The sequence below is a fragment of the Trichechus manatus genome, unplaced genomic scaffold, assembly GCF_000243295.1.
Source record: "Trichechus manatus latirostris isolate Lorelei unplaced genomic scaffold, TriManLat1.0 scaffold00115, whole genome shotgun sequence".
Taxonomy (NCBI): domain Eukaryota; kingdom Metazoa; phylum Chordata; class Mammalia; order Sirenia; family Trichechidae; genus Trichechus; species Trichechus manatus.
The window spans coordinates 1,971,563-1,988,249 of NW_004444051.1; the positions used below are offsets into that span (position 1 = coordinate 1,971,563).

Here is a 16,687-nt window from a genome sequence, read left to right on the forward strand (position 1 = left end):
TACAGTCCTAGACAGGCATGGGTGATTGGTGTAGGCACAGGTATCTGGCTGCAGCAGGGGGACACACTCTGAGCAAGGCAGGAAGTTGACGGCTGCCCCCGAGTGTCCAGGAGGAAGGCGTTTCTCTGTTCCCTAGCATGCATAGTTGGGTGGGTTCTGCAGCCGGATTATGAGCACCTAACGCTGTTGGCTGTAAGGACTGGGGGGCACCTCTTATTCATGGGCCCCTATCGCAGGTGGCTAGGTGGCGTGGGTGGAGCCACCAGTCCTCAGGCCCCTGATGTGGGTAGGTGAAGACCTTGCTTAATGGGCAGAGCAGTGTCAAATGTCAAGAACCTGCCACTTCACAGCTAAAACAGTTGAAGTTAGACTCCCAGTATATACCCCGTTGTACTGTGGTAATAAAGGCCTATGCTGTTGAGATGGGCCCATACAAGTCTATGCAGGGGGAAAGGCACTCAAAGTCCATGGATCCCTTATGCTTGTGCCTAGGCAAAGGAGTTGTGCCTACCCTGGATTCCTGGCTTAGGGAAGCCAGCAGATTATTTTTTCCCTTGTTTGTTAATTTGTTCACTCTCTAAGGCAGAGAGAATGGTTCCAGGCTTGTGACAGATCCTACTTCCGGCCCAGGGGACTCGGCAATTGCTGAAGCTGATCCGCAACCCAGTGCAGAGCAGGGAGTGGGGAGGTAAATGGGAGAGAGATTTTTCCCTAAGGGAGGTTATTTTGATCCGCGTGATAAGCCATTCGCAAGTACTTATCTTTTTCTGATCGAGGGCTGCTTCTCACTGGTTCTGGGTGGCCATGTAGACTCTGGTGCTGGGTCTCTACTGGTGCGGGAAACGTGCCTCCCGAGCACCACCGCTTGCCTGCCTCATGGCTCACCCACGAGCTGATCAGGCCTGAAGGGCTCAGGCTCTTGCCAGGTCAGGTCTGGCAACTCCTCGCTGCTTCTGAACCGTCTCTCCCTCCCCCTGCCACGCAGTCCGGTTCCTCAACTCTGCCTTTGATGTTCAGGGCTCCGAGACTGCCATATATAATCATATCACTTGTTTTTTTGGGTCTTTGTTGTAAGAGGGTCCACCGGAAGTGTCTGACTACTCTGCCATCTTGGCCTCACCTCCTCAAGTCATCTTATTTTTGAACACACAAAAACAACAACTGGTACTCTCTGAAGTTAGAGAAGCTGTTTCTAATCAGGCCTCTCTGTAAGAGTTCAGAAAAACTTACTTTACGTAAAAATAAACTCACTTCAAAAAAATAAATAAATAAAATCACTTCTTAGAAAAATACTGAGGTCAAATCCCATACAAAGTTATTAAAAGAAAAAAAGAGATTCCCCACAGGCAATAAAAGTATGTTGTTGTTAAATGTTGCTGACTTGGTTCCAATTCATAGTGACCCTGCGTACAACAGAACGAAACACCACCTGGTCCTGCACTATCCTCAGAATCGTTGTTATGTTTGAGCCCATAGTTGCAGCCACTGTCTCAATTCATCTTGTCAAGGGTCCTCTTCTTTTTTTTAACAAGCATGATGTCCTTTTCTAGGGGCTGGTCGTCCCTCCTGATAACATGTCCAAAGTTATATGAGATGAAGTCTCACCATCCTCACTTCCAAGGAGCATTCTGGGTGTACTTCTTCCAAGACAGACTTGTTCGTTCTCTGGCAGTCCGTGGTATATTCAATATTCTTCACTAACACCATAATTCAAAGCTATCACTTCTTCTTTGGTCTTCCTTATTCATTGTCCAGCTTTTGCATGCATATGAGGTGACTGAAAATATCATGGCTTGGGTTAGGTTCACCTTAGTTCTCAAGATGACAGCTTTGCTTTCAAACACTTGAAAGAGGTCTTTTGCAACAGATTTGCCCAATACAATACATTGTTTGATTTCCTGAGTGCTGCTTCCATGGGCGTTGACTGTGGATCCATGTAAAACGAAATCCTTGACAACGTCAATCTTTTCTTCATTTAATATGATGTTGTTTATCAGTCCAAATAAAAGCATACCAGAAAAATATGCCCACAAAACAGGTTAAAACAGTAATTTATTATTTCAAAATAAGGTAAAAGATGTTAAGAAAATTATACAAGATACAAAAGAACAACATGATCAGAATTAGAAAAAATTAGAAATGATGTAAGAGAATAAAGGAAAGAATTAGAAATAAAAGAAAAATATCATTTCAGAAATGAAGACCAAACTAAAAGGAACACAAGAACGAATAAACACAATAGATAACACTCTAGGAAAAATAGAAGCTGAAAAAGAGACTAATTTTAAAAATTAAACATAGAAAAGGTGAAAAGGATACAACAGAAAGTGACAAAAAAAGATTCAACACACGAAAAGGAGTCCCTGAATCTGTAAACCAAACCGAAGGTAAAAAAAAAAAATCCTAAAAACTGTAATTCAAGAAAACTTCCCTGAAAAAAAAAAAAAAGATCTGAAATGACATAGGCACGAGAGCGCATTGCATACCTAGAATATTGACCAAAACAACCATCACAAAGATATATTCTAGTGAAATTACTGATCTTAAGAATAGAGAAAAAGCACTTTGGGGCATTTATGCAAAAAAGAAAGTGACTTATACAGGCAAGAAACCTAGATTATCATCAGACTTTTTAAGAGCAATACTTCATACCAGACGAAAATGGAGACCACATTTAAGATAATCAAGGGAAGAAAATGTGGGCCACGGATTTTATATGCAGCAAAACTGATTTATAAGCATAATGAGCACAAACTGTTACCAATATTCAAGAACAGGGAATATGGTTCCCATAAGCCCTTCCTCAGGAATCTATTAGAAAACAAGCTTCAGACCATCAAAATTCCTACAGAGACGTCGACATAAGTGTAGGTGGTAAGCAATAAACATACAGCAATATAAAGTATACAGTTTGTCAAACTAAGTCTAAATGAGGGTTAAACGGGAGAGAGTACACTATGTAATGGCTATAGCTCTGAAAATGTAGATACAGATGGTGTAACTATTTTAAAATATGGGGAAACTGTCACAGCCCAGAGGAGCCTAAGGAGGCATGACAATTACATGTAATGTAGTATCTTGGGTGGCATCCTGGAAGAGAAAAAGGACATCAGGCAAAAACTACGGAAATCTGAATAAAGCACAGATTTTAGCTAATAATAATGTATCGATATTGGTTCATACATTATAATAAATGTACCATACTAATGTAAAATCAAATCAAACCCAATGTCATCAATTCGATTCCAACTCATGGCAACCCTACAGGACAGAGCAGAACTGCCCTTAAGGTTTCCAAGGCTGTAATCTTTCCGGAAGCTGACCGCCACATCTTTCTCCCACGGAGTGGCTGGTGGGTTTGAATCACTGACCTTCGGGTTGGCAGCCGAGTGCTTTAACCACTGCACCACCAGGGCTCTAATGTAAGATGCTAACAGTAGGGCAAACAGAGTATTGGATATGTGGGAAATCCCTGTACCATCTTTGCAATTTTTCTGTGATTCTAAAATTGTTCTAAAATTAAAAATGCATTTAAAAATATGAGAAGAATGGGAATAGAAAAGACAAAAATAAAAAAAAAATTTAACTGGTTTCTGTAGGTAGGCATATTGGTGGTGATATCAGTACCTGTGTTCAGAAACTGTTGTGTGTGTAATGTGGGACAAAGCAAATGAATAATTACGGAATACTGTAATTCAACCCTCCCATGTCCTTGAGAATGAGGAAAGGAGGAGATGCAGATATAATACAGGAGGAGGTAAGTAAAAACCCCGTAGTAATAAATTTGAGTCAGGAGTTTATGTACGAATTTATGCAGTATTTTGTGTGTGTGTGTGTATACATATGTCTATTTCCTAGCCCTGTCCACTGAAGAGACCTAGAAACAATGATCAACCAGTAGCAACGAGCAACCCTAACACCCTGAGTATAATCTTAAAATATTTCCTATTAAGAGAAACCAGGGATTTTTGCACAAATGGCTAATTTCAGAAAGAGTAATGAAAAGATTTGGAAATGGTGATGATCGCACAATGTGGTGGATGTAATTTAACGTCACTGAATTGTACACTTAAAAATGGTTGAAATGGCAAATGTTTTGTTGTTATTTTACCACAAAAAAGACTTCAAACACACTCCAAATTAAAAAATGAACAAGATGCACACGTGGGTGGTGAAACTATAAAAAGAAGTGATTAATATAAAAATCAGGACAGAGGCTACTTTTTGAGGGAGGGAGGCAGTGGGATCCAAACAGGGCACACGGGGTTCCTCTGACAAAGTTCTATTTCTTAACCAGGTGGTGGTTACAAGAGTGTTCACCATTCACTAAACTATAAATTTGTTTTATGTGATTTTTCTGTATCTGTGTTTCATTTTGCAATAGACAAAAAAAAAAACTGATTAGATGCAAGTACCTCATGATTATTTTGAAGATGAAGGAACAAGGCAAAGCAGGGCTCACTGCCTTGACCAGGTGATGGAGAAATCCTGTTTCCTACAAATTTCGAGGTTTCTACATCTTCAGCAACGACCTCTTATTTTCTGTAGGTCTAAGAAGCGGCATTTTTCCTTTGAAATAATCTCTTCTCTCAGTTCATTGAGGTTTTAAAAAAATGTGGTTCTTAAACTTTCCAGTCAATATAGATGTGTACTTTCAAATAAACTTCATAATCAGGTAGAGTCCAACAGTCATAGATGACTGCTGGTTCTAAACACTGTAATTTGTAGGAAATACACACTTAGTTATACCTAAGGAATCTAATAAAAAGATTAACTCACACATCACACAGGAAAAAGGTAAAGTACAGAGATAATATAGTAATAGCCCATCTAAAAAAACCCTTCCATTCAGTTTGTTACTGAATGACTCAAATGAACAAGTTGCATCTGATATAAGGTGTCCTTTGGTGACATGCCCCTTAAGGAAAGATGCTTCTAGTCACTCTGTCTGGAGCTGCACCAGGTCCCTGATTGCTGAAAACAGCAAGTACAGTAACTCCCACAGTTGCCATGATGATGGCTATGTCTGGGCTTTTGGAAGCTCCTTTACCTGACTACAGACAAGAGGAAAAGCAGCAGCCCATGGAATTAAAAGTAGAAGGGGGTTCTGACACAGGAAAGCCTGAGGTAATGTGGTAAAATACTGACACCCAACCTAATGAGTGGTTCTAGGTTTTAATTGTGAAGTCCTTCTTTCCTTTCTTCCTTCCTTCTCTCCCTTCTTCCTTCCTTCTCTCCCTCCTTCCCTTCCTCCTTCCTTCCTTCCACAAATATTCACTGAGTGTCTCCTATATCCAGGCACTGTTCTATAGGCTCTGGAATGTAGCAGTGAACAGAACAGATAAAAGTCCCTGTCTCCACAGAGCTTACATTCTAGTGGGGGAAGATAATTATCAAAACAGATAAAATGTCTGGTATGTTAGGTGGTGTTAAGTGCTATGGAAAACAACCACAACAACAAAGCAGAGAGGGAGGATCAGGAGTGCAAGAGTGTGAGGTGGTAATTTTAAACATGGAGGCCAGGGAAGACCTTCCTAAGAAGGTGGCATTTGAGTGAAGGCATGAAGAAGCAAGTCACAAGGGTATCTGAGGGGAGAGCTTTCAGACAGAGGGAAGAGCATGTGGAAAGGCCTGAGTAGGGAGCGAGCCTGTCCTGGTCCGAGGAGCAGAAGAGGGTGGAGTGGCTGGCGTGGATAAGTAGGGGGACAGGACAGTAACAGACAAGGTCAGAGGGGCAGTGAGGGCAGTGGCTCATCTTATTGAGCCTTGAAGGACACTGAAAAAAAAACAAAAAAAAACAACCAAACCCATTGCTGTCAAGTCAATTCCGACTCATAGAGACCCTGTAGGGTTTCCAAGGCTGTAAATCTCTCTGGAAGGAGACTGCCACATCTCTCTCCTGCACAGCAGCTGGTGGTTTTGAACTGCCGACCCTTCGGTTAGCAGTCGATCGCTTTAACCACTGTGGCACCAGGGCTCCTTAGGAGTTCAAATTTTACTTTAAGTGACAAAAGAAATGAAAAGCCATTAGGTGGTTTTACGTAGAAGAATGACAAGCTCTGGATGAACACCGATTGAATTGGGAAGGGAGTAGTAAATAGAGGCTTCCCACATGTGACAGACTCCCACACTGTAGTCATACTACTAGGACTGGCTATATAATGACAATGATGGATAGATATCATTTTTAGGGTAGCCTAAAACATACACTGCCTGCAGCAGTAAGATAATCACCAATCCAATTTTTTCTAAAAAGAGCAACATCTGACTAAAAAAATGCCCAGTCCATTAAAACAAAAGACTATGCAGTATGAGATGCAGATAAAGAAGGAGGCAGCAAAATGGCTTCTTGCTGTCCCAGATAAATATCTATTTTTAGCTCTTGTCAGCTCTGCACAAACATAGGGAGAAAGACTCACCTCGGCCAGGGCCAGGGCGGAGAGGGGAGTGTCTTCGGCAGGTTTCACCACTACAGTACAGCCAGCTGCCAGGGCAGCCCCCACCTTCCGGGTAATCATGGCGCTGGGAAAATTCCACTGCGGTTATAGAGCAGAGGAAATATGCGAGATGAAAGACTGCCCCATCAGCCCAAAAGAAGTCAGTCAATACATTTCACTGCTCAACTGATTGGGAAAGCTTTCTCTGGCTCTTGCACAGGTGAGCACTCAGGACACCTGTCAGCTGCCAACTTGAGAGGTGTGGGAGACAAAGGCTCATAAAGACAGGAAATGTTTTCAGAACTTAATACAATACAAAATTATCTATATCCAGGGTCAGAGAACTTTTTCTGGAAAGAGTCAGACAGTAGATATTTAAGGCTTTGGGGGACAAAGAGTCTGTCAGAACTACTCAAACTCTGTGGTTGTAGCATGAAAGCAGCCACAGATAATATGTACACGAATAAGCATGGCTGTGTTCCGATAAAATTTTATTTACAAAAACAGGCAGCAGACTGGATTTGGCCTGTGGGCCACAGTTTGATGACTCTTGAGCTACATACATGGAGAATAAAATAGCAAAGGTGATTTTAAAAACAGCAGATGATTTACTATTTCCCTCTTTACATACACACAGACATTTTATATATATATATGTATACACGTACCCACAGGAACATATTTTATTTTATTATAACAAACATACAGCACTTATTCTGTGCCAGGCACTGTTCTAAGCACTTGAAAAATATAACTAATTAAATCCTCATCACAACCCAACGAGGCCAGTATTACCATCTTCACTTGCAGGTTTGGGAAAACTGAGTCCAGTTAAGTAACTTGCCCAAAGTCACACAACTAGTAAACAGTAGTTCTGAGTCCAACCTAGTCAGTCTTGGCAGTAAGAAAGATGGCATCTGTAACTACTCAGCAGGGAAAGAAAAGTGGCTTTGAGACCAGCTGGCAGATACTGTAGAGAAGTTAATATGAGACCAAGTAGTAGGTAGGTCCAAGAAGGGCTGATCAATGTGAAAGTTGGGCCCTCAACAAGTATACTGCAGCCCCTTCCAGGCAGACACAATATCTTATTTCTTAGCTCATTCCACCTACAGAACCTGGCCCAATGCCTGCTGGGTAGGGACACAAATGCTTAGCTGGAGATGACAATCACACATTAAACAATCTTACAAACTATGGCACATTAAAAAATGTGTCATGGATGAACCTTGAAAATATTACTCTGAGTGAAATAAGTCTGTCACAAAAGGACAAATATTGTATGATCCCACTTAGATGAAATATCTGGAATAAGCAAATGTATAGAAACCAAAGTTTATTGGTGGTGTTCAGGGGTAGAATGGAGGGGGAGACGGGGAGTCACTGCTTGGCGGACACTGAGTTTCTATTGACGATAATGAGATAATGCGGAAATGAACAGTGGTGATGATTGCACAACACGATTAATTTAATCAATGTCACTGAATTGTATGTGTAAAAAATGTTGAACTGGCAAAGGTTTTGTTATATATATTTTTACTACAATAAAACGATTTTAAAAAAGTCAGCTATGAAATTTTTTTAAAAACTCATATCTAAGTCTTTTAAAAAAATGATAAATACCAGAAGATCTTTCCAGAAGTGCTAGGCAACACCAGGAAAAAGCCTTTATGCCACGTCAGAAAAGCCCTCTGGGATTACCCCACATCCACAGGCATTGGAAAGCATGTACTCCCATTTGCTGCCACCACACCTAACATTAATTATCACAAAGGTCCATGAAACATACCTCAGTGTCCAGCAAAGGAATCAGGAAACCAAAAACAGATGACAGAGATAACACAATGAGTACACATCTTCAAAAGGAAGAATGAATTGCTTCCTGTGTCCCAATCCCATCTCCCACCCCAGGATCTTGCTGATGCTGCCACATACCGGGGTGATGACTGTGGCCACACCCACAGGCTGCTTGAGGACCAGGCTCCTCTTATCTTTCGCTGGGGTATAGATGATGTCTCCATATATGCGGCGGGCTTCCTCTGAAAACCATTCTAGGAAAAGGGCAGAATAGAGAATTTCTCCCTGGGCCTCCTTCAGCGGCTTTCCCTAAATTAAATCAGAAAATGACACATATGTTATCTTCTAATACCAAAAATGGAATCCTGGGGTGGTGCAAATGGTTAACGCAACTGGCTGCAAAGTAAAAGGTTGGAGGTTTGAGTCTACTCAGAGGCACCTTGGAAGAAAGGCCTGGAGGTCTACTTCCGAGAAAGCAACCACTGAAAGCTCTATGGGGCATAGTTCTACTCTGACACGCATGGGGTCACCATGAGTCGAGTCGATTTGATGGCAACTGGTTTCGTTTTTGATACAAAAGCATGACTTGTGCCTCTAAATTCTTCAAAACAGCAAGTAACATAGAAAAGTCTCCCATCTCCAGATGACAGCATTACAAAATTCATAGGGTCGTTAAGAGATTTCTAACTTTGATGTGAGTCTTAGAAAGCAGAAGTACAAATGATAACGGATATAAGCATGGATGTACCACCCTAAACCTCAATAAAGGTATCTGCATTCTCAGTATGTTTACAAATTAGGAGCAGACACCTAGAACTGCTCTTATAATTCCTTCTCCTTGCGGTATCTTCTAAATGTTGTGACCATGGTGTAATGTACTTTATTATAGCTATGGAAGAATGAATGGCACAGTTTAAATGTACAAAAACGCCATGAAAAATTAACAACAATAGTCACGTAGGAAAAGGTGAAAGAGCAAGATCCATACACTTCCTCCCAAAATCTATTTTCTGCATATTATTGAATAAACTAGAACACACAGATTTTCTTTCAGCAAGTCTGAGTGCTAGATTTAGTTAATTAGAAAAAATTTGTGACTGGCATGCTAATTATCTGATATCTGATTATTAGACAAGGAATTCACGTTTTCTTTAGCTACAGAACAACACTGAAGGGAGGTGCACTAAGCAAGGGGCAGTGGGCAACCCCCACCTTCACCACTAACTGTGTGGTAAAGATCAGCACGAATACAATTCCCAAAGCATGGAAATAGATCCAGTCCTCACCTTCCCACTTCTCTGTCCTTGTCGCCAGCTGTTCACATGGCACACCCTCTCCCAGCCCTACCCACACAGAGCTGGGTCAGAGCCCTCAAGTTAGACAGACAGGGTCTTTCAGCCCTCGCCACCCAGAGCTAGGTCAGAGCTTACATGTGAAAAGGACATCTTCTTCCAGACTGCCAAATAGGCAAACGCCACTGGGGTCTTAAGAGCTTGCGAGAGGCCATCTAAGATGCATCAATTGGTCTCAATCCACTTGGAGCAACGGAGAATGAAGAACACCAAAGACACAAGGAAAATATTAGCCCAAGAGACAAAAGGGCCACATAAACCAAAGACTCCATCAGCCTGAGACCACAAGAACTAGATCGTGTCTGGCTACCACCAGGCAATGACCATCAGGGCAATGACTATCCTGATAGGGAACACAACAGAGTCCCTGACGGAGCAGGAGAAAAATGTGGAGCAGAACTCAAATTCACATAAAAAGACCAGACAACGGTCTGACTGAGACTACAGGAACCCCTGAAGCCATGGCCCTCGGACGCTCTGTTAACCCAGAACTAAAACCATTCCTGAAGCCTACTCTTCAGATAAAGTTTAGACTGGACTATAAAACATAAAATAATACTTGTAAAGAGTGTGCTTCTTAGTTCAGGCAGATACACAAGAACAAATGGGCGACTCCTGTCCAGAGGGAGGATGAGAAGGCAAGACAGGAGCTGGCTGGATGGACATGGGAAACCTGGTGTGGAAAGCGGGAGTGTGCTGTCACATTATAGGGATTGCAACCAATGTCACATAATAATACGTGTATAAATTTTTGTATGAGAAATTAACTCGAGCTGTAAACTTTCACATAAAGCATAATTAAAAAAAAAAAAAGGCAGATGCTAGCCCCTGCTCACTGCCCCTGTGGGTTCATTAATTTGCTGGAACAACTCAGAGAATCTCACGGTGAGTATACTAAACTTATGACTACAGATTTACTTAAACCAAAAAGGATACAAACAAAGAGACAAAGAGGGTGAGATCTGGAAGGGGTCACAGCATGGAGCTTCCATGTGTCAAAGAGGGACACACTACCCCCTCCCGTGCATGGTAACAACAGGAAGAAGCTCCATCTGAGCCTCAGGGATCAGGGCTCTTATCAGCCTCACCACATGGCCATGATACATTACATCATGCCTCCTGAGGCTTAGTTAGCATCAGGCCTCCAGGTGGTCCCTCATGATCTGGTCAGCCCCCACTCATTGGCCTCAGGTGTTAGTATGGCTAGAGAGAACCAAGAACCTCAAGGCCTAACTGCTTTTGGCAAGGTGATTCCACATCTTGCAGGATGTTAAAGGATTTCTCAAACTTCAGGCTAAGAATCCCTGACCAGTTTCTTAGGGTAGCAAACCAGGCCCCTGCACTTACATTTTCAGCTGTGATTATCTTGGCAAGGTCTTCCTTATTTTTTATCATTAAATCATACCATTTCCGAAGTAATGAACTCCTCTCCTGAAAAAGAAATGAAAAGGTAAAAAAAAAAAAAAATGAAATGCCAAGTGTAACACACTATTAAATAACCTTCAATTTCCTAAAATATTAGTTGCATGGACTCATTCTCGGGGGAAATGCATTGGTACTTCTTTGATCAATAAAAACAAAGATCCAATTTCAAGTTGCATCTATAGGCATGTTAGTTGCTGTCAAGTTGGCTCCGACTTATAGCGACCCCATGTGTGTCAGAGTAGAACGGCGCTCCGTAGGGTTTTCACTGGCTGAGTTTTTGAAAGAGGTCACCGGGCCTTTCTTCCGAGGCACCTCTGGGTGGACTCAAACCATCAACCTTTTGGCTAGCAGCCGAACAGGTTATCTCTATGCAGCACCCAGGGACTCCTATAGGCATGTACCAGGCCATAAATCATAGAAGCTATTTTTATGGTAATATGAATAACCTTAATCTCACCACAAAGACACAGTTCTGTATTTTAATGACTGCCAGCCTCAACGTGCAAACCTGGCTTATCCTTCTGACACTCTAACCCATTCAGCAGGACTAGCGATTTTAATTATTTTCTTATTCCACTGGTGAACAAAGAGCCTGAGGATGTGTAAACACCACTAGCAGTCCTTCCTCAGCTTGTTTCCCTTCCCTATTTTGGACAGGCTAACAAGCTGTGTTTTCTTGCCTCTCAAGGGTGTTGCTGAAGAATTATCTTTGGTGAAGTGAAGGACAACACACACTACAGGGAAGTCAGCACAACTGGACTAAATCAAAGCTAAGAAGGTTCCTGAAAACAACCAAATACTTCGAGGGACAGAGTAGCAACGGTGGGGGTCTGGGGACCATGCTTTCAGGGGACATCTAGGTCAACTGGCATAACAAAGTTTATTAAGAAAACATTCTGCATCCCACTTTGGTGAGTGGCATCTGGGGTATTAAAAGCTACTGATAGGCCATCTAAGATGCATCAGTTGGTCCCAACCCACCTGGAGCAAAAGACAATGAAGAACACCAAAGACACAAGGAAAGTATTAGCCCAAGAGACAGGAAGGGCCACATAAACCAGAAACTTCACCAGCCTAACCACGAGAAGAACTAGATGGTGCCCAGCTACCACCAATGGCTGCCCTGACAGGGAACACAACACAGTCCCCGATGGAGCAGGAGAAAAGTGCGATGCAGAACTGAAATTCTAATAAAAAGACCAGACTTAATGGTTTGATTGAGACTAGAGGGACCCCAGAAGACATGGCCCCCAGACTTTCTGTTAGCACAAAACTAAAACCATTCCCAGAGCCAACCCTTCAGACAAAGATTAGACTGGACTATAAGACATACAATGATACTTGTGAAGAGTGTGCTTCTTAGCTCAAGTAGATACATGAGTCTAAATAGGCAGCTCCTGTCTGGAGGCGAGACGAGAAGGCAGAAAGGGACACGAGCTGGTTGAATGGACACAGGAAATTCAGGGTGGAAAGGAGGAGTGTGCTGTCACGGAATGGAGAGAGCAACTAGGATCACATAGCACTGTGTGTACAAAGTTTTGTATGAGAAACACACTTGAACTCTAAACTTTCATTTAAAGCACAATTTAAAAAAAACACAGCAGGCATGCTCCTAACTCAGGCCTTTTGCTCTAGCTGAATTCCCTCATGTCCTTTGGTCTTTGCATCTCATGTCTTCAATGAGGCCTACCATGACATTATTTATATCTTTTTTTTAATGTATACTGTGAAATTCACATAAAATTAACCTTTTGAAGTGAACAATTTAGTGACATTTAGTACATTCACAATATTGTACAACCACCATCTCTATCTAGTCCTAAAACATTTTCATCAAATGGGGCCAAAAAGAAGCCCCATGTCCGTTAAGCAGTTAACCTCTGTTCCCAATTCACTGTGTCTATGAATTTACCTATTCTGGAAATCTCAGACAAATGGAATCATACAATATGTGGCCTTTTGTGTCTGGCTTCTTTCACTTAGCCTGTTTTCCAGGTTCATCCACATCGTAGCACTTCTTTCCTTTTTATGACTGAATAATGTCCCATTGTATCTATATACCATAATTTGTTTATCCATTCATCCACTGATTTATATTTGGGTTGTTTCTACTTTTAAGCAATTGTGAATAGTGCTATGAACATTTGTGTACAAGTATTTGTTTGAGTCCCTGTGTTCAATTCTTTTGGGAATATACCTAGGAGTAGAATTGCTAGGTCATACAGTAATTCTGTTTCATTTTTTGAGGAATCGCCAAACTGTTTTCTACAGTGGCTGCACCAATTTGCATTCCCACCAGCAATGGATGAGGGATCCAATTTCTCCCCATCTGTACAACACCTGTTGTTTTCCTTTGTTTTGTTATAGTCATCCTAGTGGGTGTGAAGTGCTATCTCATTGTGGTTTTGATTTGCTGTCTTAGTTATCTACTGTTGCTATAATAGAAACAGCACAAGCGGATGGCTTTAACTAACAGAAATTTATTTTCTCACAGTTTAGGATGCCAGAAGCCCAAACTTAGGGTGCCAGCTCTAGGAGGCGGCTTTATCTCTCTGTGGGCTCTGGAGGAAGGTCCTTGTCTTTTTTGAGCTTCTGCTCCTAGGCAATCTTCATGTGTATTGTTATCTCTCTTGCCCATCTCTGCTCTGCTCCCTTGTTTAACTGCTTTTATATCTCAAAAGGGATTGACCAAAAATATACCCTACACTAATCCTGTCTCATTAACGTTTAACAAAGACAACCCATTCCCAAATGGGATTATAACCACAGGTATAGAGGTTGGGATTTACAACACATATTTTTGGGGGATATAATTCAATCTATAACATTTGCATTTCCCTAAAGACTAGTCATGTTGAGCATCTCTTCATGTGCTTACTGCCCATTTGAATATCCTTTTTGGAAAACTGACTACTCAAGACCTTCGCTATACTGCATGTTGGCCTTCCCTCTGGCCCACAGTGCCCTTTACCCTGCTCTACTTTTTTCTGTCATAGCATTGATCACTTCTAACACACTTATTTACTTGTATGTTTATTGCTTAACCTCTGTTATGAACTGAACTGTGTCCCCCTAAAATGTGTGTCAATTTGGCTAGGCCATGATTCCCAGTATTGTGTGGTTGTCCACCATTTTGTGATCTGATGCGATTATCCTATGTGTTATAAATCCTAACCTCTATGATATTAATGAGGCAGCATTAGAGACAGTTATGTTTATGAGGCAGGACTCAATCTACAGGATTAGGTTGTATTTTGAGTCAATTTCTTTTGAGATATACAAGAAAGAATCAAGCAGAGAGGAGAGGGACCTCATACCACCAAGAAAGAAGTGCCAGGAGCAGAGTATGTCCTTTGGACCCAGGGTCCCTGCACTGAGAAGCTCCTCGACCAGGGGAAGATTGATGAAAAGGACCTTTCCCCAGAGCCAACAGACAGAGAAAGGCTTCCCCAGGAGCTGGTGCCCTGAATTCAGACTTCCAGCCTCCTAGATTGTGAGAGAATAAATTTCTGTTTGTTAAAGCCATCCACTTGTGCTATTTCTGTTATAGCAGCACTAGATGACTAAGACAACCTCCAACTACCCCCTCATGTGAGCTCCACAAGGGCAGGAATTTTTGTTTTGGTTTTGTTAACTAATATATCTATCCCAGCACCTCCAACACTGCATAGCATATAGCAGGCCCTCAGTAAATAATCTGATATTGGGCTCTCTGGTACTCGAACTAATTGCTATACATATATCTTCAGAGGGAGGACTCTGAAAGATGGAGAAAATGATTTCACTGAGCTGGCTTTAACTCTCTCTATTTCAAGGATGAGATGAACATTAGGGGTTATGAGTTGGAATCAACTCAACGCCAGTGGGTTTAGTTTTTTGGATAGACTTATACTCTGTGTGCTGTAATAAAAGGAGAAGAAAACCTCTTGTTTTCTTCTTACTCACTTCCCATCTCACCCCTTCACTTCAATTCTCCAGTGTTCTCTAAGCCAACAAATACCAGCACCTATGGGTGGCACAGATGGTTAAGTAATAACCCAAAGGTTCAGACATACCCAGAGGCGCCTTGGAAGAAAGGCCTGGACCTGGTGATCTGCTTCCAACAGGTCACAGCCTTGAAAATCCTACAGAGAGCAGTTCTACTCTGCACACATGGGGTAGCCATGAGTACCAATGGACTCTACAGCATCTGGTAGAGTCCATTTGATTACCCAAAACCCAAACCAAACCCATTGCCAGGGAGTCCATTCTGACTCATAGCGACTTCTATAGGACAGAGCAGAACTGCCTGACAGGGTTTCAAGGCTGTATGTAAGCTTTTTGGAAGCAGACTGCCACATCTTTTTCCCATGGGGCAGCTGGTAGGCTCGAACCTCTGACCTTTAGGTTAGCAGCCCAGTGATTAACCCCTGTGCCACCAGGGCTCCTTTTCTGGTTATCCATTCATGTGGAAAACCAGGAGTATCATCTTGGACACGTATCATCCTGGACTCTTCCCTTCCCTCCATAGCCAAACACAAAGCCCGATTGTTTCTACAGTTCTCTATTCCTAATTCCACTACTTCAGCCCAGGGCATTACCAGCTGTTTCCTGGACCACCACAGCAGCTTCCTGCGTGGCCTCCTTGCAACAGGGGAGGTATTTGAGAACCACAGGTGCCCTCTCACGTTCCCTGACCGCCTCCCCTCACATAACATGGTCAGGCCTCATCTACTTGTTCACTGTAACACTCAGCTCACTTGTAATTACGTGCTCGTGTTGTCTCCCCGACTGGACAGTAAGCTTCATGAAGCTTGAGGGGAGGGGCCGTGTCCCTAGCGCGTGGCACAAAGCCGAGGCTCTAAACGTATTTGTTGGTTGACTCCTTTCTTGTTTCCGCGACTTCCCGCATTGTGTACCCCCGGGGAATTGGGGAGAAAGAGAAGTGAAGCGGCTGGTTTTACTTCGGGGGCAAAGCCCCCTCTGCTCCCCGGCCAGCCCTGCCCCCTGCACCCCGCGCGCTCTCACCTTGGCCGAGACCTCCCTCCAGCTGCAGAAAGCCTCGTAGGCGGCGCGCACGGCGGCGCGGGCCTCGGGCGCTCCGCAGTCGGCCACTTTGCCCAGCTCGGCGCCGCTGGCTGGGTCGTACACCGGGAAGACAGCGCGGGCTGGGAGCCAGCGTCCGCCCACGAAGCCATCGGTGCGCAGCAGCGCTGGGGGGAGGCCCGCCGGGCCCTGGGCATAGCCGCGGAGCAGGGCCAAGCCCGGCTTGGGCTGCGTAGAGAGTCCCAGATAGCCGGCGCAGGGACAGGGACCGCGGCCGAGAGGCAACAGCGAGAGGCGCTGGGCCCCGCAGCCCCGCAGCTGAAAGCAGGTCGCCATGGCCGGAGCCCAGGCCGTGGCAGCAGGAAACAGGCAAGCGCGCGCGCGCGCACGCGAGCGCAGGGGCCGCGGGGCCGCTGGAGGAGCGAGGCGGTGGCAGGGACCGTAGAGGGCAGGCGAGCACACCCTCTGAAGGTTGCCGAGACTCGGGAGCAACGCCCTCTCCCGCGTCCTTCTTGCTGCACTGCAGGGCCAGACTAGACCTTGCCCTGAGCATAGTGGGGCGACCTTTTACCGCGAAGTGCTGGGAGAGGGGCTGAGGAATGCTCGCCGGAAGATGCACCTGCGAACCGTTGTCACCTATTCCCCTCACCCGTG

At 43.6% G+C, this 16,687-nt stretch overlaps 1 protein-coding gene across 4 annotated transcripts in view; it reads right to left on the reverse strand.

Annotated features, from left to right (window-relative positions):
- The window catches only part of ALDH5A1 (aldehyde dehydrogenase 5 family member A1), a 54,673-nt gene extending 38,206 nt beyond the window's left edge, over positions 1-16,467 (reverse strand). For 2 of the 4 annotated variants that reach the window (XM_023738349.1, XM_023738346.1), the window contains exons 1-4: positions 16,016-16,433; positions 10,931-11,014; positions 8,370-8,540; positions 6,420-6,536 (exon numbers count right to left, since the gene is read on the reverse strand). In XM_023738349.1, the coding sequence (XP_023594117.1) occupies positions 6,420-6,536; positions 8,370-8,540; positions 10,931-11,014; positions 16,016-16,369 (726 nt within the window). In that variant the 5' untranslated portion in view covers positions 16,370-16,433. Of the gene's footprint in view, positions 1-6,419; positions 6,537-8,369; positions 8,541-10,930; positions 11,015-16,015 lie in introns of all 4 variants that reach the window. The other 2 variants (XM_004383988.2, XM_023738347.1) reach the window with 2 other exon arrangements.
- Positions 16,468-16,687: the final 220 nt, after the last annotated feature.